The sequence below is a fragment of the Leuciscus leuciscus genome (genome assembly GCF_965113295.1).
Source record: "Leuciscus leuciscus genome assembly, chromosome: 5".
NCBI lineage: Eukaryota > Metazoa > Chordata > Actinopteri > Cypriniformes > Leuciscidae > Leuciscus > Leuciscus leuciscus.
Window position 1 is genome coordinate 44,691,964 of NC_138729.1, and position 26,185 is coordinate 44,718,148.

Here is a 26,185-nt window from a genome sequence, read left to right on the forward strand (position 1 = left end):
ATAATGATTTTAATTCCAGTGGTACTGGTGGATTTTCGCGGGAAATTGGAGCATGTCTTTGCGTCATTACGTCACATCTGTCCACATAAAGGAGGGGTCCCAGCTAGTAAGCTATATTGCGTGTGAGGATGTTGGAGGTGGAGATTTATATCCTTTTCTCACAGCACTTGAAATAAACTTATAGCGGATCCAGAATGTTTCAAACGACAATTACCAGTGACAACTGGAGATTCACCAGTTGTAAAACCCAAAAGACTTCGGACTGCGGAGTGGCTAGAGAAATAAAGAGACTGCAACCGGGCCCATGCGAAAACAAGGATAAACAGCAGGGCTTTTGAAAGATAGTGTGAACTCTGTGTTTTAAAGGGGTTCAAAACGGACGCAGAGACGATTTTTTTTTTGCTAGACAGGTAAGACATTTCAATAGTTTAATTACGTAACAGTAGCACACTTGTTCGCTTAATTTACACAGTTACGGAGTTTCCTTTGTTGTGCCTTTCTCGTTTTGCTATTATGGTAAATATGAATTATTTTGTGCTTGCTATGAGAGGGAGCAATTCACCTCTACTCCAAGAAAATCAAACCCGCCTCCTCCGTTGTCAAGTATTGGATCTGAATCAGATCGGTAAAGTGAACATTTTCGTGACGTAAGATGTTTATATTATGTTATATTATAACACGTTTATGCATAACAGGGATTCCGTTCATACACCGTTTATTTCATAAAACTATGATTGTTATTTGTTTGTACAAAATAACTGCTCTTCTATGATTTGCACGGTTTGACATAAGCGATCGTTAGATTTAATCAGCGCGATTTACTGCAATGCTTTTTCCCCTTAGTTGATCAGAACAAAAGTGGATATTACTTACTTGTTCAGACGTCATTTTCCGTTGAAAATTCTAATATTGGTCATACTTCCAAAAAGTATAATCTGTGATTCTGAATGTCAGTATCCACACCGGTGCGGTGATTGACAGCCGCACACTCACCTCAAAACATTGGATTCATCCGCGCTGTTTCATGCCGATGTACAACCCACGTAAAGTTTATAATTCCGCAAATAACTGCAATTGCAGATTTCGAACAGAGATGGTGACAAAGAGGAAAAGCTACGGACTGCAGCTTTAAATAAGCCCATTTTTAGGAGATTGCAGTAAATATTAATAAAACTAACACATTTAATCAAATAAAATGTCTTGCTAATAGGTTAACAAATAAAACTCAGGCAAAGCAGCAACATTGAGTAGTATATCCTCAATGTTTTTTCTCTGATCACATAATTGTTAAATGCTTCTCTTCTCCTCTCCTCTCCAGTCACCTACCCCCTAGATCCCATCCCCTCACACCTTCTACAAGCCATCTCTCTTACACTTTTACCAGCACTCACACACATCATCAACATCTCTCCACACTGGGATTTCCCTACCGCATTCAAGCAGACTTGGGTAACCCTGCAGCTTCAAAAACCCACATTAAACACTTGTAGATAGTTACAGACCTATCTCTCCCATACCATTCATAGCGAAAACACTTGAACAAATACTGTAGTTTTCAACCAGGTATCATCTTTCCTCTCACAGAGTAACCAGCTAGACATCAACCAATCTGGTTTCATGAACGGCCAATCAACCTAGCCTGCATTACTGTCAGTCACTGAAGCACAGGGATTGCGAAAGCTGATTCCAAATCATCCGTTCTCATTCTCCTGGATCTCTGCTGCCTTTGACACTGTGAATCATCAGATCCTTCTGTCCACCCTCTCATCACTGGGCATCATAGGAACTCCACTTCACTGGTTTGAATCCTATCTCATAGGTAGGTCTTTCAGGGTTGCCTAGAGAGGGGAGGTATCCAAAGCACATCGACTGATCACGGGGGTTCCTCAGGGTTCAGTTCTTGGGCCCCTCCTCTTCTCCATATACACTACATCACTGGGACCCATCATACAGGCACATGGTTTCCCCTACCATTGCTATACTGATCACACACAGCTCTACCTTTAATTTAACCAGATGATCCCACAGTAGCTGCACTAATCTCAAGCTGTGATAAAATGGATGAAAGAACATCACCTGCAGCTTAACCTGGCAAAGACTGAGCTTCTCGTATTGCCAGCCAATCCAACTCTACAGCACGATTTCACCATCCAGCTAGGTTCATCATCAATCACCCCATCAAGGTCGGCCAGAAATCTTGGAGTAATCTTTGAAGACCAGCTGACCTTTAAAGACCACATTGCAAAGACAGCTCAGTCAATCAGGTTTGCACTACACAACATCATGAAGATCAGGCCCTTCCTAACTGAGCATCCAGCACAACTTCTTGTCCAGGCCCTGGTCATTTCTAGGCTTGATTACTGCAATGCTCTTCTGGCTGGACTTCCATCATGTGCAATCAAACCTCTACAAATGATTCAGAACGCTGTTGCACGTCTTGTCAACTTGTTCAACGAGCCCAAAAGGGCCCACGTCACACCTCTCTTTATCTCTGGCTACCACTTGCTGCTCGCATCAAGTTCAAGGCATTGATGCTTGCTAACAGTTCTACCACAGGCTTAGAACTCTCCTACTTCCACCTGCTCTTACGGGAGAGGCATAAAATCACTCTCCAGATCATTTTCGTTCTCTGTTCCTTGCTGATGGAATGATTTCCCCACCTCCATGTGGAATGCAGTATTTAAAGTAGGAGTACTTCTAGAGTAGCTTCCATGTTTTAATCTGTAGTGTTTCAACAGCTGAGACCTCTTTTCACACGAAAACAAGCAGAACTTGCACGCCCACTGCATGAATTTAAGTCCCCAAAATAAGCATACACAAAATAAAAAGACAAAATAAGGTACTAATTGCTTGTTAGCTATCTGAATTAATGCGTCGTGTTGTTCATTTCCATATGAACGACACGTGAGCATCGAACGTTCTAGAAAGAATGTTTGTGAAGTAGGCCTATAGGCCGCGCAGGTTTTTACATATTATTAATGATAAACCCCGAACTTACCACCGATTAAAATAGCTTACAAACTGTACATAAAAACAGTGTTCAGTAAAAATCGATTTTTGCAACCTAGCCAGTAAGTTAAGCCACTGGTCTCAACTGGTGTCATTTGACATAAAAAATACTTCAGGGTGCCTTTTCCTCTTACTGCACAATGAGTAAATTAAATTCTATTTAAGTTTTTATATGCAATACAATGACATTGAGGTTTATAAATAGTTCTTCAAGAGCATTAAAAGAGTACCCTATTAGAAGAGTTGTTTCGTCTTATGTTGAAACTTAACCAACGGCCAGTAAATATATCAAGCTCTGTTAATAAAAATATAATGGATTGTGAAGCAGCAGCAGCTGATGGGCTTGCCAGTAAGCTTTAATCTTAGTAGTTTCCTAGTTATTTTATAGCGCGAAGGAAAAAAAGATTCAGAACCTATTGTTCAGGAGTCCAATAGCCACATAGAGGCTATGTAGCGGGATGGCTCGTTATTCGCTCGCACTCGGTCGTCATATTGACACTGTGAATCATCAGATCCTTCTGTCCACCCTCTCATCACTGGGCATCATAGGAACTCCACTTCACTGGTTTGAATCCTATCTCATAGGTAGGTCTTTCAGGGTTGCCTAGAGAGGGACACTCATTCCAACACATCAAACTAAAACAATAGACTAGCGATTTTATCTGATTTTACTTTTATTTCAGCTTGACATATATTCAACCAAAGCAATACGGTCAACAGAAAGTTGGCTCCCGCAACTCGCCCCTTCCAAACACAGCATCAAACAATCCGCCAAAGGAAATAATAAAGAAAACGGAAGTGATCACCTGTGCCCACGTGACAGTGAATAACCAATAATAAATATCAAATAATGAATGCTCCTACATTCCGGCCCCATGATTATTACAGACAAAATAAAGATAATAATCATAAATTACCAACAATAATAAATACATTAATTGTACAATATACAAATCATTTTAGAAATTTACTAAATATTTACATATACAGTATGTGTGTGTATGCATTTGTCCATGTAAAAAAACATGTCTGTGTATCTTCTAGTTAAGGTCTTAAGTTATGTCAGTCAAACAAAAAAGGTCCAAAAAGTCTGTCCATAAGTCAGTCCTTATATCCAAATGTCATTACGTACATGCAAAAAGAAAAAGAAAGAAAAAATCAGTTATAGTCTTCTTCCGTTTCCAGAAGTAGACAAATCTTGGTGACCGGTCTGTCTAAGCAGTTGTACCTTGTTTTAATCCTCACTTGGCGAATAAATCCCCTTTTATCTGGTATAGTATGGACAATTTTACCCATAATCCATGAGTTTCGAGGGGCAGCATCATTGACAACAAGTACAACATCTCCCACTTGAAAATGTAGGTAACACTTTACTTGAAGGGCTGTGCATAAGACTGACATGACAGCTTCATAATCATGACATAACACATGTCATTAATATGAAGGAGGTTTTATGCATGTTAATGACAATTGTCATTAAGTGTCATTTGCTCAATTATGTCATTTTTAATGCAAAGATGACATTGTTTGAGATGTCTTTGTTATGACAACGGTCATAAACATGACATAGCAGATGAATCATCAAACTTAAGAAACTACTTAGCTTTATGGGTTAACATTACATTAAACTTTCATGTGGTTGGTTTTGACATTGGCTGTCATGAGGCCATTATAACTGTGTCATGAATATATTTACCACTTTTTTTCCCCAGTATTCCAGTAGTAGTTAAAAAATGACAAATTAAATTTGTACCACTTGAAAAAAGTGGTCAGAAATATAATGTAATGTTAACCCATAAAGCTAAGTAGTTTGATGATTAATCTGCTATGTCATGTTTATGACATTTATGACAGGTTATGTTGTCTTGGTAATGTCAAGTTGCCATGACAAAGACACTGACAGGTTATGATGTATTGGTTTATGTCAAGTTGTCATAAAGACATCTCAAACAATGTCATCTTTTCATTAAAAATGACATAATTGAGCAAATGACACTTAATGACAATTGCCATTAACATGCATAAAACCTCCTTCATATTAATGACGTGTCATGTCATGATTATGAAGCTGTCATGTCAGTCTTATGCACACCCCTTCAAGTAAAGTGTTACCAAAATTTCTTCTCTTTTCAAGCCATTTCTGCCATTCCTGTAGCTGAGATAGGTATTCCCTTATCCACCTCCTCCAAAACAGGTCGGCCATGTACTGTACTTGTCGCCACCTACGACGTACATATAAATCCTCCCTATCAAACAAAGTAAAGTCCCTCTCAGGGAGTAAAGATGGTTGAGTTTTCAGAAGTAACAGATGGTTGGGTGTTAGAGCCTCTAGATCTTTAGAATCCGTAGATGATCTTGTTATAGGACGGCCATTATTAATTGACACCACTTCACACAAAAGCGTATGAAGACACTCTACTTCTAAACTCTGCCGCCTCAATATTGAATTCATAATCTTTCTCACTGATCGAATCATCCTCTCCCAAACGCCACCGTGATGATATCCCGTAGGAGGATTAAATATCCATTTGATACTCTTCTGGATTTGAACATCACTGATCTTATCATGGTTCCATTTTTTTATGGCTTCTCTCAATTCTCGTTCGGCTCCAACGAAGTTGGTTCCATTATCAGAGCGTAATTCTAATACTTTACCACGTCGTGCAATGAACCGCCGTAAGGCGTGGATGAAAGAATCCGTATCCAATGATGCAACCACTTCGACGTGTATGGCTCTTATAGCCAAACAGGTAAAAATGACTCCATATCGCTTCACAGTGCTTCGTCCACGTTTGATCTCGAATGGGCTGGAACAGTCAATTCCAATTCGAGTAAATGGTGGTTCATCTGATAAGACTCTGCTTGAAGGTAAATTTGCCATCTGTTGGGAACCTGCTGTTCTTTGAAGTCGTTTACAGATTACACATCTGGACAAAACTTTCCGTATGGCAGTACTTGCTCCTGGTATCCAATATTGTTGATGTAGCCTAGCCAACATGTAATTTCGTCCGCTGTGTCCGACCTCTTTGTGAACATGCCTAAAAAGAAGTTTGGAAATATGCAGATCCTTTGCCAGGATTATTGGGTGTTTTGATTCTTCAGGCATGGCTGCATTATCTAGACGTCCATACATTCTTATAACACCTGCCTCAAGTACTGGATTGAGACGATACAGAGGACTGCTCTGCTTGACGTCTTCACCTCTTTGTAGAGATTTCAATTCCTCTGGGAACCTCATCTTTTGGGAAAAGCGTATAATCGCCATTTCACCTTCCTCTAGCTCGTCTACTGAAAGATAGCCTTCACTCACACTGGATCGTAGTTTAAGCATGTTTCTATTGATAACTTCCAGTGGTTAGTTCAATTCAGTATAATCAAGAGTTTCCTTCAATTGTTTTCTCCTTTACCTTAGAGCTAGTAGGGTTTTCTTCAGCCTAAGGATCCAGACCACAGCCTATCCCTCCTCAGTTTGAATCAGTAGAGTGTTAACCACAACGGTTTGCTTGATTTCAGGGTCTTGAACCAAACTATTTCCCAAATCAATTGGCATATCTGGCCACTCTTCCTGTGATCCAATAAGAAAGGGAGTGCCAGATTTCCACATCTGCTCCTGAAGTAAAATATCCACCTTCAGCCCTCTTGAGGCAAAGTCAGCAGGATTATTGGTAGAATTTGTATATATCCACTGAGCCGCGTTGGATGCTCTCAAGATCTCAGACACTCTGTTCGCAACAAAACACTTAAATCTAGAGGACTCGTTTTGAATATACTTTAGCACAGCAGTGCTGTCAGACCAAAACACAGAATCTTGTGATTTCATCCTAAGATCTCTTTTCCATAGCCTGTCCATTCGACTGGCGAGAGTGGCGTCTGTAAGTTCCATGCAGGGAATGGTGGTAGATTTCACTGTTGCTACTCAAGCCTTACCCATCAAGAAGGTGGAATGTACAATGTTCTGATTGTTTTGGAGAAGTAGGTATGACACAACGCCCAGTGGCGGAGCTAGACTTTTAAAACAGGGGTGGCAAGGTATTATTTTGGGGGGTCAATTTACAAAGTGTTCAATTACACTAAAAATAATTATTTTCCACAAAATGTATATAGATTAAATTAAAGTAGTTTATTTTCCAAAATGTACACAATTATATATGTATTAAGTATACAGCAAAAATAGAACAACAAGTATTCAAAGTGCTCCTTGGACTAATCAAGTCCAGTAGTAAACAAAAACTGAGGTAAACTTGGATATGTCAAAACAAGGCAGGACAAGGCAGTTGTACACATTCAAATATGTACAAGAATAATAATAGAACAACAATACAAAAAAACATAGAGCCCTTTAACACTCTAATGATAAACTTCAATAGTTGTACCAGGTATGACCTGCATCTACCCAGTGGTATGGCACCACCAAGTTCACAAAAACAAACATTCAGAACAGCATAATTCTGCGGTTCTGGTGAGATGAAGCAAAATGTTTTACAAAGTCCTCCATATTAATGGAATATGCCCTCCTTGACTCAACACTGAGTATGCCCAGGTGACTTAATCTATCATCTGCCATTGTTGTCCTGAGGTGGGTTTTTATTCATTTTAGGGCAGAGAAACTTCTTTCGCAGGATGCAGTGCTAACTGGAATCACAACCGAAATTTTACTAAGCCTAAAAAGTTCATGGAAAACCTCTTTGTAAGGCTCCAAAAACCCCACAAACTCAAGTAGAGAAGCTGGTCTCTCTCCACTTTTCTCCCTTCTTAAAAGAAGCCGTCTCGTTTGATGAAGCCCATGCTTAAGGTCTTCTAAATCTGACTCGAATGTTTTCCCCAAAGCAAGCAGGGGTTCCTCTTTTAAGAATGATGGGCTTTTGGGGTCAAGAGACTGCACTCCTTCCATTATCTCACAGTTCACGCTTGTGCGTGCTGCGTAAGGATGCATTCACGTCCGCTGGGAGATTTGGGAAATGTTCGTAAAAATCAAACAGTGTAATGTTTTCAGCGGGGTGGCAACAGGGGTGGCAAGGACTTCGTCTGGACCCCAACTAGCCCTCTGGCTCCGCCACTGACAACGCCATAGCCTTCCTCACTGGCATCCGAGAAATAATGTAACTGAGCTGCCGTGACCTCTCCAAACTCCACAGATTTCAAACATCTTTTTGCCTCAAATTTCTCCAAGCCATGAAGATCTTCGAGACAATTTCTCCATTTCTGTATATTTGATGAGTATAACACTATCTCATCCAACCCCTTCCCTGCAAAGATCTTGAAGAATCTTCTTTGCGGAAAGAACTACTGGAGACAACAATCCAGGAGGATCATATATGGCACTAACCACGGAAAGTATCCCTCTTCTGGTAAAAGGTCTGTCAAATCTGAAGGTGTCAGATTTGACACAACACTGTACACCTAGTACCCTTTCCATCGGAAGCACAACATGGTTCAAATCAAGATCTTTTACCTCTTTCACCCTGTCTTCTTCTGGTATGGAATTGAACACCTCCCGACTGTTGCTCATCCATTTGGTCAGATGGAATCCACCTTTAGCACACAATGCATGAAGCTCCTTATATAGTTGAATAGCATCAGATTCTGTGGGCACTGAAGTGAGACAATCATCCACATAGAAGTGTTTCTAGATGACCTCTGCCATCTTGCAATTAAACAAACTTCCATGGTCCTCTGCACATTTCCTGAGTGCATAATTAGAACAACTTGGGGATGAAGAAGCTCCGAACAGATGTACAACCATTCTGAATTCCTCCAAGTCTTTAATCAAGTAGCCATTTGACCACCACAGAAACCTCAAAAGGTCAGAATCCTCCACAGGAACCTTCAGTTGATAAAACATGGATTAAATGTCAGCCATTAAGGCGACAGACTCCATTCTGAATCCTGTAAGAACACTTATTAAAGTGCTTGTTAGGTCTGGTCCCTGAAGTAGTTGTCCATTCAATGACACTCCCTGAAATGAGGCACTACAGTCAAAAACAACCCTGATCTTTTTCTTTTTCTAATGGTAAACCCCATGATGAGGTATGTACCACACACGACCATCATGCCTCTCAAGTTCCTCCACAGGTACCCTTTCCGCATATCCTTTGGAAATCACATCTTCCATGAAAGCAGTATAATCTGCTTGAAATGCAGAGTATTTTCTGAATTTTCTTTGCAGACTCAAAAGCCCGTTTTTCTGCAACTATTTTATTGTTTGGTAGGACCACATCTTTATTCTTGAGGGGCAAACCAAGGCAGTAATGACCATCTATAAGTTTTACAGACTTAGATACGAGATCCATGAACTGATTATCTTCTTTTGACATCCCTACCAGTTCATCCAGGGCATTTTCAGGGAAATTGGTCTTAAACTGTTGTTCCCAAAGCTCATCCAATTTTAAGACAGAGATCCTGTTAACAGTCACGTGAGGTTGGTCATTACAGAAAGTTCCATTCCTTTCCATTCCTTTAAGCGGTCCATTCACTGTCCATCCAAGTATGGTTCTTACCACATATGGTCCATTCATTTGACTGCGAACAACCTGCCATGGCTCCAGTGCCTCTGGTACATTTGCTCCAATTAAGAGCTCAACTCCTGCTTTTATTGAGGGCAATGTATGCTATTTAAATAAGGCCATCGAACAAGATCGCTCTGCATGGGAATATTGGATTTAGAAACTGGCATACTTTTCTGGGAATACACTTGTGAACAATAGTGAACAATAGTGAACAATAGTGAACAAAGTGAACAATAAAGTGTCTGATCCAATCCAGCAACTTCTAGATCCTTGAGAACATAACTGGAAACCGATTTGTCTTGATTCATGGTTTTAAGCAGAATATTCAGTTTTTTGGCGTAAAGATTAAGCTTATTCATAAGACTTTCTGTACAAAAGGTCGCTGAACTGCCTGGATCTAAAAAGGCATACGTTCCCACAATTTTGTTTCCATTCTTAGATTTAACACATACTGGAAGAATGGAAAAGGCACAAGCATCTTCACCAGCCCCAGTAAGACTACTGGACTGAACAGAGATCAGAGCACTGCCCACTGCTTGCTTTGGTTCCTCTGTTTTATCTCGCTGAAAGACCTGAAGGGTGCTGGGATGTTTAGAGCCACACACACTGCATTTTATGCGCTTCTTACAATCTCTGCTAATATGGCCTGTACATAGACAGCCAAAACAGATTCCTTTCTTCTTCAGAAAGTCCAGCTTTTCTTTATGGATTTTTGGATCTTTGCCACAACAAAGACAGGATGCACTTCCTTTATTAGTTTTCCCAACATCTTCCATACCTGGAACAGTAACAATGGTAGCGAAACTACTTCCCTTAGTCTTAGAACAAATCATGCTTCGACCTCCACCAAAAGGGGCCTCTAAGATGTTTCCAAACACAGGATCTGTTGCAATTTCTACTTGCTTCTCTACAAAATCCACAATGTCTTTAAATGCTGCTGGTTCCTTACGTTTTTCCTGCAGATCACACGCCACTGCTCTCCATTTGTCTCTGAGCTTAAAAGGCAACTTTGAAAGAATTATTTGCATGTTGGTAGCCAAGTTTAACTCTTTCATTTAACGAACATCCTCCATAGCATTACAGCAAGCTCTAAGAAAAAGATGATAATCTTGTAAAGCCCTTGTATCCTCAGGTTTAATGAACTTCCAAGAGAGAACTTTGTCCATCTATGCTGAAGAGATTTTGAGTTTGTTTCCCAAATGTTCCTTAAGTAGGGTCTTGGCTTTAATGTAACCCTGCATGGAAGTCATGTGTTGACAACTTCTGACAAGTTCTCTAGGTTGACCTCGGGTATACTGCTCAAAATAGAAACAATCACCATAGTTGTTTGCTCTTTTTTCCACAACCTCCTTGAATGAAGTAATGTAATGAAATACTGTTTAACCAACATGGCAGTAATTTCATTTTGTTTTTCCATAAGATGCGATATATTTCCTTGTTCTCCATCAGTTAGTGATTGTCCTGAAACCGGTACATTGCTACCATGATTACTGAGTAGCTGCCCATTCAAAGATGCAGTTGGCTGAAATGGTGTTATGGACCTTGGTTGTTGCACAGGCTGAAGCTGAGAATTACTTTCCTTATTTCTTGCACCTCCTGTTGAATTAACAAAAAAGACTGTGACTCGACGTGTGTCAACTTGAACTGATGCCACTTCCATTTAATTAGTGCAGATCGCTTCATACTTTTCCTTTAAAATTTTTCTTACTTCCAAATACATGCTTTGTTCTGATGCAGCAGACCTATACACATTGGCTTTAGCCATAGACACAGCTATTTTAGTTTGAAGATCAATTTTTTCTTCTTCTTCCACAGCATGCTTCTGTTTCAGCATTTGCTGACTGGCTAATAAAGCCGCCACTTCAGCTTCAGCTTGAAGGCGAGCAGATGATGTCGATGATCTACTAGATCGTGAACCAGAATTTTTTGATTTTTTGCTGAATACATTTGAAATACTATCAGTTTGTTTGATCTCATCCGTGAAATGCTCAAGTCAATGCATTACATTCCTCACTAAGAATCCTTAGTGAATTTGCATTTGCATCAGAGGTTTCAGCAGCAGGCAACAAATCATTTGAAGGAGATTGCCCTTGAACCGCCATAGTCATTGTTGGTATTCCATCTATTGCAGGATGAGGTGACAGTCATTAATTTCTCTGTTCAGATGCTGCTGCTATGGTAGGAGTCAGTGAAGTTTTCAAAGGATTAAGATCAGACAGCTATTGCTCCACATCTTCTATAAATCCCTTGTTGAACCGAAAAATTTAGCCATACCATTCTTTTTGCTTTATTCGTTCCTCAGCAGGAAGTAAAGGAATCACACTCTCATGCAACAAAGTGACATCATCTCTCAAAAACTTCAATGTTTCCATCAAAGAGCAAACTTTGAATGAATTTCCTTTTGCAGCAATTCAGCAGCAGTCCTTTTGCAGCAATTCAATCTTTAACTCCAAAGCCTTTGCGGTGAGTTTACCCTCCATAAGCGCATCAGCCTCATCTTCATCCATTTTCACTCATCAAACAACTTTAGCGACACATACAACTTTCAAGGCAATCTGTTTAATTGCACACGACAATTGTGCAAATCCCAGCGCTGCGTGAAACACACGACATAAACTACGCACTTTCCAGCCAACCGTAGTTTATCCAAACAAATGGATCCGCGCTCCACATCAAGCACAACCAAAATAGCGTATCCAAAACACAACCAGCAAGCAGATAGATAATAATCTGAATCACATACCGGTGTTGTGCCGAATTTCGACCCCCTGCCAAATTATTCACCCCCCCCTCGTTGAAGTCAGTACCTGATTGCCTAACCCTAACCCCACCCCTAATCCTAAACCTACCAATACTAGGGGGGTAATAATTCGGCGGGGGTCGAAATTCGGCACAACACCGGTCCAAGTGCTCTGCATCTCGTGTCCGTTTCTTCTTGCAATCCACAACTGCGTTCCAATGCAGCGCATGAATGAAATATCCTTGAAAACAAAGCGCCGTTTTCTGTTGACTAATGTTCAGGAGTCCAAAAGCCACATAGAGGCTATGTAGCGGGATGGCTCGTGACTCGCTCACACTCGGTCGTCATATCATTACCAAAACAATAGACTGGCGATTTTATCTGATTTTACTTTTATTTCAGCTTGACATATATTCAACCAAAGCAATACGGTCAACAGAAAGTTGACTCCCGCAACTCGCACTCGCACAACAAGCACTTCCAAACACAGCAACAAGGAATCTGCCAAAGGAAATAATAAAGAAAACGGAAGTGATCACCTGTGCCCACGTGACAGTGAATAACCAATAACAAACATCAAATAATTAATGCTCCTACACCTATAAATAAATAACATGTGTATATATATATATACATATATATATATATATACACATATACTGTATATATATATATATATATATATAGTACTGTGAAAAAGTCTTAGGCATATTAATATCCCCCCCTTTCTCCTTTGATTTTATAACCAGCAACCCACACAAACTTGGGTAAGAGAAGCACATCCACTTTGCAAACAAAGATCCCTCTGCATGCTGGTAATCAAACACACTGTGCTCACAACCAATAGTCTCCATTCATTTTAATCTCAAATCTAAACTCATTTTATCTGATAATTTTTTTTTGATGATGATTAATATGTGTATGTGTGTGATTCTCCCAACTACAGGCACTTTTGTGTCCTTGGCCTTTTTTTGTAAATAAATAAACAAACAAATGCACAAATACATTGTCATTATATAGATCATGCTCCAACATCCTAGTAACCACCAAATCTTGCCCGTTTTCTTTTAAAAATGCTTTTGCAAGGCTGTTTATTAGCAGATTTTGCCGTTTTATGCTTGTCCCCAACCCAGACTGGCCCTCTTTGAATGTAAAATAAAATATATATATATATATATATATTGCAATTTCAAGTTTAGTTTAACATTTGGTTTACAGAACATTTTCTTATTTAGCTGAAGCAACATGTCTTTCTGAGGATACTACTCTATTTAGCCTGCTGAGCATTACTATTTATGTCTCCACTCTCCATGTTTTGTGTCATCCGTCTTTGAGCTGTATGTTTGCCTGCTGTACCATTATATGTGCACCAACAGGTGAGTTTTGTAGGTAACTGTTATATTCTCCCTCATGCGGTTACATAATATCTGAATATGTTTAGAATGATGTTAATAAAAAAATAAAAAAACATATGTTTCTAACGTCTAAGCATCATCAACTTGTGTTTATCATAGACCTTATTTTACTCGTAAACTGAAAAACTACCTTATAAAGAACCATAGGAAAATCTCGAGGGAACCACTGTCTTGACACAAAGGTAAAGGAAACAAATCCAGATCTGGCTTTTCACGCTAGACAGCCTGCTGATAAATCGAGAATAATCTTTTACTTTCACTCTGCTTTCAGCAATTTATCTTTAGCTCGCTCTCTCTCTCCCCTGAAAGTAAGTGAGAGTGTGTGTGTGTGTGTGTGTGTGTGTGTGTGTGTGTGTGTGTGTGTGTGTGTGTGTGTGTGTGTGTGTGTGTGAAGCCCAATTTACCTTGTCAATCATTACTTTTTTCTCTCTTTTTTTCCTCCAAGGTTGGCCGTTCCCAAACACAGTCTGTAAGATGAGTGGTCTGGTACAGGGTATGTCTGTGTCTGCCTCTGTGTTCACACTGGTGGCCATTGCAGTGGACAGGTCAGTGGTGTCATTACATGAATCTGATGAAACCTGTCAAGAATATTTTAAAATCCAATTCTAAATTATATATATTTGAAATGAAATAAAGACATTAAACAAAATATTTGTATAAAAATGTTTGAAATGATACAGTACTGTGCAAAAGTCTTCGGCGCGTTAGTATTTTCTCTCACACACACACACACACACACACACACACACACACACACGCACACACAAATGGTTTTAAGACAGTTATTTATTTTGTTGCTGTAGTGTGTCAGCAGGAAATATCAGTTTACATTTCCAAACATTCCTTCTGCCATTAATTGTAATAATGCACAAGGAGTCTGACAACAGCTGGTATGATCCACATGGAGATCTGATCTTATCGAGTCTGTGATTACATGAAGAAACAGAAAAAAACTGAGACAGACTAAATCCAGAAGAACTGTGGCAATGTCTCCAAGATGCTTGAAGAAACCTGCATAGCTGCTGTACTGTGAAAGGTTTTAGGCACTTGTGTAACAATGCTGTAAAGTGAGGATGCTTTCAAAAATAATGTCATAAATAGAATTTATTTATAAATTAACTTATATAAACAAAATCAAATCAATATTTGGTGTGACCACCCTTTGCGTTCACTTTTTTTCAGGTAGCTTTTTTTTCAAGCGTCTTGGAGACACACTAGCAAAATATATAAATAACTGGCTTAAAACCATTTTTTGGGAGGTGAAAATACTAACGTGCCTAAGACTTTTGCACAGCTTTACACACGCACACACAAAACATATTATCAGGGTTTGAAATGAACTTTTTCACTCACCGGGCAATTTGGCTACTAAATTTTATAAGTTACTGGCCATTCAGAATTTTTACAAGCCAAAAAAATAAAAGGGGGAAAAAGAAATAAATAAACCACTACGTCTCAGTTTTTTTAATCTATCTATCTATCTATCTATCTATCTATCTATCTATCTATCTATCTATCTATCTATCTATCTATCTATCTATCTATCTATCTATCTATCTATCTATCTATCTATCTATCTATCTAAGCTGTGAAGCAGGCCTAATTTTTCACTTTTTTCTTATATATATTTATATTATTTTTTCCATATATATATATATATACACACTGTATATATATATATATATATATATATATATACACATACATACATACATACATAGTGGGGAGAACAAGTATTTGATACACTGCCGATTTTGCAGGTTTTCCCACTTACAAAGCATGTAGAAATCTGTAATTTTTATCATAGTACTCTTCAACTGTGAGTGACGGAATCTAAAACAAAAATCCAGGAAATCACATTGTTTGATTTTTAAGTAATTAATTTGCATTTTATTGCATGACATAAGTATTTGATACATCAGAAAAGCAGAACTTAATATTTGGTACAGAAACCTTTGTTTGCAATTACAGAGATCATACGTTTCCTGTAGTTCTTGACCAGGTTTGCACACACTGCAGCAGGGATTTTGGTCCACTCCTCCATACAGACCTTCTCCAGATCCTTCAGGTTTCGGGGCTGTCGCTGGGCAATACAGACTTTCAGCTCCCTCCAAAGATTTTCTATTGGGTTCAGGTCTGGAGACTGGCTAGGCCACTCCAGGACCTTGAGATGCTTCTTACGGAACCACTCCTTAGTTGCCCTGGCTGTGTGTTTCGGGTCGTTGTCATGCTGGAAGACCCAGCCACGACCCATCTTCAATGCTCTTACTGAGGGAAGGAGGTTGTTGGCCAAGATCTCGCGATACATGGCCCCATCCAGCCTCCCCTCAATACGGTGCAGTCATCCTGTCCCCTTTTGCAGAAAAGCATCCCCAAAGAATGATGTTTCTACCTCCATGCTTCACGGTTGGGATGGTGTTCTTGGGGTTGTACTCATCCTTCTTCTTCCTCCAAACACAGCGAGTGGAGTTTAGACCAAAAAGCTCTATTTTTGTCTCATCAAACCACATGACCTTCTCCCATTCCTCCTTTGGATCATCCAGATGGTCATTGGCAAACTTCAGACGGGCCTGGACATGCGCTGGCTTGAGCAGGGGGACCTTGCGTGCGCTGCAGGATTTTAATCCATGACGGCGTAGTGTGTTACTAATGGTTTTCTTTGAGACTCTGGTCCCAGCTCTCTTCAGGTCATTGACCAGGTCCTGCCGTGTAGTTCTGGGCTGATCCCTCACCTTCCTCATGATCATTGATGCCCCACGAGGTGAGATCTTGCATGGTGCCCCAGACCGAGGGAGATTGATCGTCATCTTGAACTTCTTCCATTTTCTAATAATTGTTGCCTTCTCACCAAGCTGATTGCCTATTGTCCTGTAGCCCATCCCAGCCTTGTGCAGGTCTACAATTTTATCCTTGATGTCCTTACACAGCTCTCTGGTCTTGGCCATTGTGGAGAGGTTGGAGTCTGGTTGATTGAGTGTGTGGAAAGGTGTCTTTTATACAGGTAACAAGTTCAAACAGGTGCAGTTAATACAGGTAATGAGTGGAGAACAGGAGGGCTTCTTAAAGAAAAACGAACAGGTCTGTGAGAGCCGGAATTCGTACTGGTTGGTAGGTGATCAAATACTAATGTCATGCAATAAAATGCAAATTAATTATTTAAAAATCATACAATGTGATTTTCTGCATTTTTGTTTTAGATTCAGTCTCTCACAGTTGAAGAGTAACTATGATCAAAATTACAGACCTCTACATGCTTTGTAAGTAGGAAAACCTGCAAAATCGGCAGCTAATCAAATACTTGTTCTCCCCACTGTATATATATATATATATAAAAAATAACCTTTTGGATTTCATAGCCTACGTTAATTTCTACGTCTAATCCTGTCATCATCTCCTTCCTTCCTCTTTCATCCTCATAATTTTCCCCAAAAATGTGTTTTAGGTGGACAGATCAATAATAAAATTAAAAAAAGTAGAATGTTGGAAAATAAAAATGTATTTTCTGTTAACCAAATGCTTTTTAATCTTCGCTATTGCTTCAATGCAAATGAAACAAGCACACCGTTATTTGTTGCGTAGTGACGCATATGTTCAAGTAAGCCAGATATGCACAGATTCTGCTGTATTTAATATATCATGATGACTCACGAGTATTTGCGCTAAATCTAAGCAGATTTGTCTTACACGAACTTCCCCAGCAAAGTGACTAAACATAATAAGTAACACGCCAAATTGGCTAATGATTTGATAGCGTTACCGGGTTGGCGGGTGTTAATTTCAAACCCTGCATATTATATATGTGCAACCAAAGCAATACGGTCAACAGAAAGTTGACTCCCGCAACTCGCACTCGCACAACAAGCACTTCCAAACACAGCAACAAGGAATCTGCCAAAGGAAATAAGGAAATAATAAAGAAAACGGAAGTGATCACCTGTGCCCACGTGACAGTGAATAACCAATAACAAACATCAAATAATTAATGCTCCTACACCTATAAATAAATAACATGTGTGTGTATATATATATATATATATGTGTGTATATATATATGTGTGTATATATATATATATATATATATATATATATATATATAAAACATTGTATTACAGGAATGACAATTTGGGGGTAAAAGTAGTTAATTGCCAAGGAAATAATGTTACAATGCAAAAAAATCTTAAATCAAATATAATTTCTTATTTTTTATTCATTTAATTTTGGCCTGAAATGTGACTCGGACTTTGTGAGATTCAAAGTCAGATTCATTTAAATGTTTTGTCTGTGAGATTCATTCAATGTTACTCCTCTGATCTAATGCGATAAATAGTCAAGTCAAGTCACCTTTATTTACACCTTTTTACAATACTGATTGTTTCTAGGCAGCTTTACAGTTATAACAGGAAAATAATGCAACAAAGTGTGTTCCGGCTGTACAGCAGATTTAGAAGAAAATAGCGTCATAGTCCAGCTTAAGGAAATTTAAAGGGGTCATGAAATGCATTTTCAGATCTTTATATTATGTTTCTGGAGGTTAGCTTATGAAGATAGCAAATGGCATCTTTGGCAAAAAGTTAGTTTTTGCTCCAAAAACATTCAAATATTTGTAAAAAATGATCATTTTCAATAATGTTTTTCACTCTCTGTTGAAAAAACACCTCAGTTCAATGGGCTTTGTCTCTTTCATAAATGCAATAAATGCCCACTGCTGTGATTGGCAAAATTCCTTGCACGGTTAACATGCCCTCCCCCACAGCCTGTGTGACATCTTTTTTTATGTTTGAGATGGCCAGAGTATTTATCTATATACGTATTGCTTTCTTAAAAAATGACAACAGTACAATACTAGCTACTCATTGTGTAATAGATTGATAATAGCAACGGTAACACAAACTACACCAACATACTGTATGTTCAACTTGACTACACTTCCTTCACACAATATAATATTCAACTCAAGAAAATATTACTAATCAGTGTATGTAGCGATTTGATTAGCAGCACTCAAGCAGTGTTTCACTTAGTCTCCTAACAGTGTTAAATGCTGGTTTGATATACATTACAAACACACTTAAAAGAATATAAATAAATGTACCGGCATTGCCAGTAAACTGGGGAGATTGTTTTGAGCTTGGAACTATGCTTTTGTTGTAGAGCAACCTCTTATATGTGTAAAAATGTAAATATCAAGGACATTTGATTTTCCATTTCATGACTGCTTTAAATAAATACATTATGTTTTATGATAAAATACAACAAAAGGGGAAGTAAGCAGAAGAAAATAATTATAGAAAAAGGCAGAGGATTAACTGACATTGGTGTACAGTTTATGCCTGATGGATTTATTCCAGCTGTAAAGAGCTCTGTTCTAATCTCCTCCAGGTTCCGATGCATTGTGTACCCTTTCCAACCTAAACTCACCTTACTGGTTGCAAAGGTGACCATAGTGATGATCTGGGTGCTTGCAGTGGTGATTATGTGTCCATCAGCTGTGATGTTGACTGTGGAGAGAGTGGAGCATCATTACATGGTCAACAATGAAGACTACAACCACACATACACACTTTTCTCATGCTTTGAGAACTGGGCCAACCCACAGATGAGAAAAGTCTACACCACCGTCCTGTTTGCACACATTTACCTTATTCCCCTCACCTTGATCACGCTTATGTATGGACGTATCGGGATCAAACTCTACACCACATCTGTGATCTCTGGGAACGATCAGCACGAAATGGGACAGTCTCACACCTCCCCTCCGGCTCCTGGAGCCCAGCAGAAAGGCCGTCCCCTCATTTCCCAAAAGAAGATCAAAGTGATCAAGATGCTGAGCATCGTGGCTCTGTTATTCACACTCTCCTGGCTGCCTCTGTGGACCCTGATGCTCCTCACGGACTACGGAGGTCTGAACGAAGATGACTTGGAGATGCTGAGCGGCTATGTGTTCCCATTCGCTCACTGGTTGGCCTTCTCAAACTCTAGCGTCAATCCCATCATCTACGGATACTACAATGAGAACTTCAAGAGGGGCTTTCAGGCGGTGTGCAGTACGCATTCGTGCTGCTGCGAGGGAATGTCTGTGAAGAGCGGAATGCAACGGAAAGCAGGAGGAGACATTAGGGATCCTGCGGTCAACTCCAATCCCCTGAATTTCGGTGCAAGGAACCGGGTCTACAATGACGGCGATCTGAAGAACTCCGGGACGTCTCTGGAGTTGGAGAACAGGAGAACTGGCCGGCTTTGTAATAACTCGGCCTGCTCCAATGACACAGGATCCAGTGCGGGATCTGGGACAAAAGGGGTCACAAACCAAAAAGTCTTTCAGATGGAGGAGCCAGAAAGTCCTATCAGAAGGGGTAAAAACCAAGCCTGGGATGAATAGATGGATTATTTATGCGATTAATGGACTCTGGTTGTGGGCAGTTGAGACTCCACAGATCTTTAATGTAAAGTGAGATATGAAAAGTGAGATCATTATATCAAGTCAGTACTAATCTCATCAGAACATTTCTGTGAAAACACTTGAAACACTCAAAGGCTGAATTAACTCATTTTTGGACTCAAAATTCTCAAGCTCTATTTTGTTTCCTGGAAAGTGCAAACGAGAGCAATGTTAAAGGAGGTTGAAGTCAAATTAAGTCATATATTGCATTGTAAAGCATTTGTTTACAAACTTTAGCTTTTCAACAGAATTTAATTTGCAATTAAAAGATTTTAATTCACCAAATTCTTGCAGCAACAACAACAAAATATATATATTTTAAATAAACGTCTAGTCTAAACATCCAACAGGAAAATCTGTGGGATACTTGGTAACATACTCAATTTCAAACATTTTAATCTTGTATAAAACATTTCTGATATTTGAATTGGTGTTGTGAAAACCATTGAAGTGAACTCATATGGTTAATACCAAAGGGGAAAGATGCCATATGTCATATTTGATATAGCTACTGTTGTTCACTATGTGAGAAAACAGAACAGCAGTGTTGTGAAGATGCGAGGAATAAGCACAATCCGTGACTATGACTCAGATGTTTATATTTTAGTGTTCACTGTGTTTTTCATGCGTCTTAATTGGTCTGACTGTGGCTTTAAGAGGCTAATGTAACGCCTGGCTTGGTACCTGGTGTCTAATTATATACTTAATGCTGTAATAGCAACATGAATGTAAATGTAAAGACTGTAAATAGAATGAATATGATAAATTCATACCATTATCTCTACAAGGAGGTGTTTTTCCTCCATGCTTCTTTAGTTTCAGACAAGTGTTACCTTAAAAGTGTAAATTAATTCTAACCGTTTTCCTGGTGTGAGACTAGGTGTCATAATTTGCACCAGGTCCTTTGAGGATGGTCACACAAACACATTGTTTATAAGTTTATCACACCACGGAAGACAAGCCTAGTCAAACACAGGCCCAGAGACTTCTTTCATTAAAAAAACAGTTAAAAATCTTACAGACCCCAAAGAAGAGAGTAAAAAAGAGCTAATTAACACTTGAAAGGAAGGACATATTTTGTAACTATGACATCAAATAACGTCTAACCGTTCCTTACCTGCAAACTGCAAGTCGTACGCTATGGTGACAGTTATGTCTAAATGATCGATTATGACATAATCATCATCTTTTTTTATATACAAGGGCTCACCTTGGGCCTTGAAGATCTTTTAATGGCTTTTATTGATTTCATGACATTGGGAAACTGGTAGCTATACATCAGAAATGTCTTTTTTTTATATATATTTGTTAGAAAGTGTCCAGCTTTGCACAATTCATTGCTTTCAGGTGTCAGTACATTAATGACAAAAAATAAAGCTTATTTTTATACAAATATTTTCTCAACAAACTCACAAAGAAATTACATTTGTCAAGTTGTTTGTGGAGTAGGAATGCTTATTAAAAACATTTGCGAATCTAATGAAGCACATAATTCACTTCAAATCAAATCATTAATTTCCTTAGTGAGTTTTGACCTCTCTTGTCATCTGTCTGCTGCCTTCATATGGAATTCTATTTGGAGAACTACACAGATTATACCACACAATTTAATAATACTTGCACATCATCTCTATTCCAGAGTATAAGAAACCTAATAACTCCTTATAGTTTGAACTACTAAAAACAGATTGCCAATGACAAAGTCAATCAGAATAAAAACAAGAAGAATTAAGGTCTACCCTCTCTGACAGTACACAGAGAATACAAACTAAGTCCCTGATAAACTGAATGAGAATTTGCATCAGTGTCTGGTATAATTATAAAATAGAGCTCTCTACAACAACAACAACATCAACAACATATATTGTCGCAATTAGCTATATCACAACTTAAAATTTAGCATACGAATAACTTTTTAGATTTAAGAGATTTAACATGTTGAAAACTTTGTTACATTTATATAGCGCTTTTCAGGGTCCTCAAAGCGCTTCACATATGGAAGGGGGGAATCTCCTCAACCACCACCAATGTGCAGCATCCACCTGGATGATGCAACGGCAGCCATATTGCGCCAGAACGCCCACTACACACCAGCTTACTGGTGGAGAGGAGACTGGGGCGTTAGGACCCACACAGACCACAGGATGAGCGCCCCCTGCTGGCCTCACTAACACCTCTTCCAGCAGCAACCTGGTTTTCTCAGGAGGTCTCCCATCCAGGTACTGACATGGCTCAGCCCTGCTTAGCTTCAGTGGGCAACCAGTCTTTGGCTACAGGGTGATATGGCTGCTGGCTAATCATTCTGATTAAATTCAACTTAAACTTTGACTAAGTTTAGTTGACTAATCTTAAAATGTTATGGCAGCAGAAGATTTTTATGCTACTTGTTTTGGCTTTACAGATTAAATCAAATTTTAAACTATTATGATCTAGTAGTATCACTTACCAGTCGACACTTACCACAAATTGGGTGCAAAATGGGGCCTGGAACTCTGACGTGTCTAGATACAGTTTAAAACCCTGATTTGTATGATATTGTAATGGTCTAGCAATAAATATTCAATTAAAAAATATATTTAAATGGACACTTTTAGGAAATAAAATCAATCAGAATGAGTAACAGGGTTGCAAATTTAGACTGATTTACTTTTAACCCTCTGGTGCTGCACATGTGGCGCTCAAAAATATCTTTTTTTATTTTTTATGAATCCCTCAATTGCCCACGGTGTGAAAAGATGAATCTCAAAATCATACAGTCACTGTTGAAAAGGGTTCAAATTATGCTATAAAACCAATGAATGTGCAGGAACTGGAGGACCCTCTGACAACTTAAGGACAGCCTACTAAAAAAAATATGATTCCTCTAATTTATTTAAATATGATTAAAATCTTGCGTATTCTGCAAGGGCTATGTAAACTTATGAGCAGAACTGTAAAAGTGAAAAACTGTGTGTCTATTGCTAATTATGGTCCGTTAAAATTTAAGATTTGTCCATTTCTTCTGTTGAGTATCTTTCTCTTTGTGTAAATAGATTTAATATGCATAATCATTGTTTCAGTCCTTTAAAATCTGGTTACACTGTGGATGTGTCTTTGGCTGTTTGGAAAAGTTTTGTTTTGTGATTGTGTTCAATTTGTGTTCAAAACAAAAAAAAATCACAAATATTACGTAATGTATAAACCATCTGAAACCATCTGGTAATCTGAACAAATGGATCCAATTTCAAATTTTAGCAAATGATAGTGCAGACCATTAGTCCTAAAGATAAAATTGGATTTGAAAAACAAAACTGAATTGGGTGCAGTGACCAAAGCCCTGTCATGTAGCTTGGGTCATGGGTTATTTTTGGGATAGCATACAACATATGCTTACCGTGAATGTATACTGTGCACATTATGTGACGAGCTAACAAAGCACAGAAAAAGCTAAATACAGTCTTTAATTCTAAGCTGATAAATGAATGCCAAGTTTGTTCACCATTAAGAATTGAATTGAGAATGCATTTTCAATTCCATTTTACTTTCTGAATTTGAAGGTTGTAAACAGGATGCATAGTAGTTGCAATTTGAATTTAAAGAAGTAGAATTGAAATGACCAAGTAAAGCAAAGTTTTTCAGGCATTGCATGTTGGCTTGAATTAAATTTGGCTCAAACCTGCTGGATGCACTAAGATGTTATAGTGATTAGGTCATCACCAATGTAGGACACCAATGTAGCCTACTACTGTTTGAAATGTTTATTGTGGAATAATGCCTAATGTTCCACTTCCTTTTGTTAACAAAAGTGCACACTGCTCAGTATTCAGTAAGCTAGCATTCTGTTTCAAGCCGTGCTCTTTCCCTCATGTTTACGACTGAGGAAGTATCATTTGCTAAAAGCACAAGTGCCCACCATTAAAATAGTCCATGGAAATGTAAAAACTCAGCAAATGTTGTTGATGTTAATTACTATTAGCTTGTGGCTAATTTGCCTGATGTTGTTGTGCTGTAAGGCTTATAAAAATTGTCTAGTGGCTATGCAATCAGTTTTCTTTGTCAGGTTTCACTGAGCCGAATTCCAGCCATTCAGCGCTAAAAATGTATGATATGATTAGTTTAGTGTTTATAGCATTTCATTTTTGGTGGAAGAAATGCGTTCTCGTAGTCTAAAAATGTCTGAATATGTGTAAAGCAGCAAGGTCAGTAAAGAGCTTTTACAGCAGTGTTTCAGTAAAAGCAAAACAATCTGCTTACTTTTCAAGAGAACTATAACCCCATGAGGGTTTCGATTGACACTGTTAGAGAATTGGGCTGCGTTTCCCGATAACGTTGTCTCTTAGCACATTACGAAGACTCTTAAGGTATAACTTAACTAAAGGTATACCATTTCTAGGCGTGTTCCCCGAACCATACCTTAGGAAGCTGCTTAAAGGTTGTATCAGTGATTTCAGGCCCCCCAAAAAAAGATCACATTCATCTAATCTTTCCTAACGAACCGCTAGCTGCCCACCCCATAAGCATGCCGTCAAAAAACGCGTCTCTGTAGGCAGCCTAGGCTCTGAGATCTGCACACAAAAACAATTGGTTTCACCAACCACTCAAAACCAAAACAAATAGTGTTCCAACCAATCACCGACAGGGGGAGGGTGTTGTGAGGTTTTGAGCCAGCTTCTTCTTCAGCTAGGCTGCCTACAGAGACGCGTTTTTTTGACGGCATGCTTATGGGGCGGGCAGCTAGCGGATCGTTAGGAAAGATAAGATGAATGTGATAATTTTTTGGGGGGCCTGAAATCACTGATACAACCTTTAAAATATACCTTCTTATGTGCAACGTTACCCGGTGCTGTCCGTTGCGATGGTGCTGAATTGTTTGACACGATGGCTCGAGAATCAATTATTCTCTCGTGCAGGGGCTGCTTAACTGCGTTATGCGAGAAAGCGGTGTTCTTTATAAAAGAAGCACTTCAGAAATATTTGAAATTGCATTTATCAGGGCTCATGGGATATTATAAAAAATAACCCAAACTATACTAGCCTATAATAGCCTAGCCTACATATTTTAAAATTGTATCATAAATTGCTGCCATAATAACCATTTAAAATTTTTACGTGCTTTCTTCTCTTTCCCATTTTTGTTCACTGAGGTGGAGCTGCGATCAAGTTCTTGTAAATACTTTCCAGCATTTTGTAATAAAAGTGTACATCTTACATACGGTGCTCGGCAGTGATCAAAAAGGATTTAAACAGTGAATTTTGAATCTCTTCTTGTAAACTCAGAGATGTGGATTCAGACGGCAATTCAATTACCACACGACCTGTTTGTCAAAAAACAGTAGGTATTAATTTGGCCAGGGATTTTTACGCGGGTTGGGTGAGAAAAAACACTGACATTATGGATTCCGACGGCATTAAATCACCGACTTACCCCTGTAAATGTTTAAAATACCGTACGAGCCCATGAGAAAAAATTAGCGTCCGAATAGGACTTAACTGACAGTATGCTTTCACTGGCCTTTAAAAGTGCTCCGCAGACGGCGCCGTCTTTTAAAACAATTATTCGCTGTATCGCTGCCATAGTTTAAGCAAACTCCCCACCAAAATCATTCCCTTTAAATAGACTATTAAGCCTTTAATGGTTTGCCAGCTGATGTACCTTTGCACGATATAATTAAAAATCTAACAACAATCAGTGTTTTGCATGAAAACACTTGAATACGCCTAATTGAACACTGTCTGGGTGTATTAAAACTTCAGGATTATATTCGTGTAGTCCTGCAACAGTGATAAGGTAAAGCTAAGAGTGGTCCAGACCAACCTTCCGAACATATGACTTACAGAAGGTATTCTTAACTAAGAACATTTCGGGAAACACGTATTATCGATAAGGTACAGCTTAAGGTGTAACTTAAGAACGACGTAGCGTTAAGAAGGTTTCGGGAAACGCAGCCCAAGTCAATAAATGCCATATATGCTGCTGTTTCAAATCTATCAGTTGATGGATTCAATTCAGTGACTGAAAAAAATTGTAATCCACAACCTATGACATAAAGTGTTTCTTTTAATTTATTTTCCAATTGTTACACTGTACAATCTGTCA

General features: G+C 38.8%; 1 protein-coding gene across 1 annotated transcript in view; it reads left to right on the forward strand.

Annotated features, from left to right (window-relative positions):
- Positions 1 to 20,493, forward strand: part of npffr1l2 (neuropeptide FF receptor 1 like 2) — a 48,642-nt gene extending 28,149 nt beyond the window's left edge. Inside the window, exons 4-5 of the mRNA XM_082170347.1 lie at positions 14,116 to 14,215; positions 19,050 to 20,493. Coding sequence (XP_082026473.1) covers positions 14,116 to 14,215; positions 19,050 to 20,049 — 1,100 coding nt within the window. The 3' untranslated portion in view covers positions 20,050 to 20,493. The remainder of the gene's footprint in view (positions 1 to 14,115; positions 14,216 to 19,049) is intronic.
- Positions 20,494 to 26,185: the final 5,692 nt, after the last annotated feature.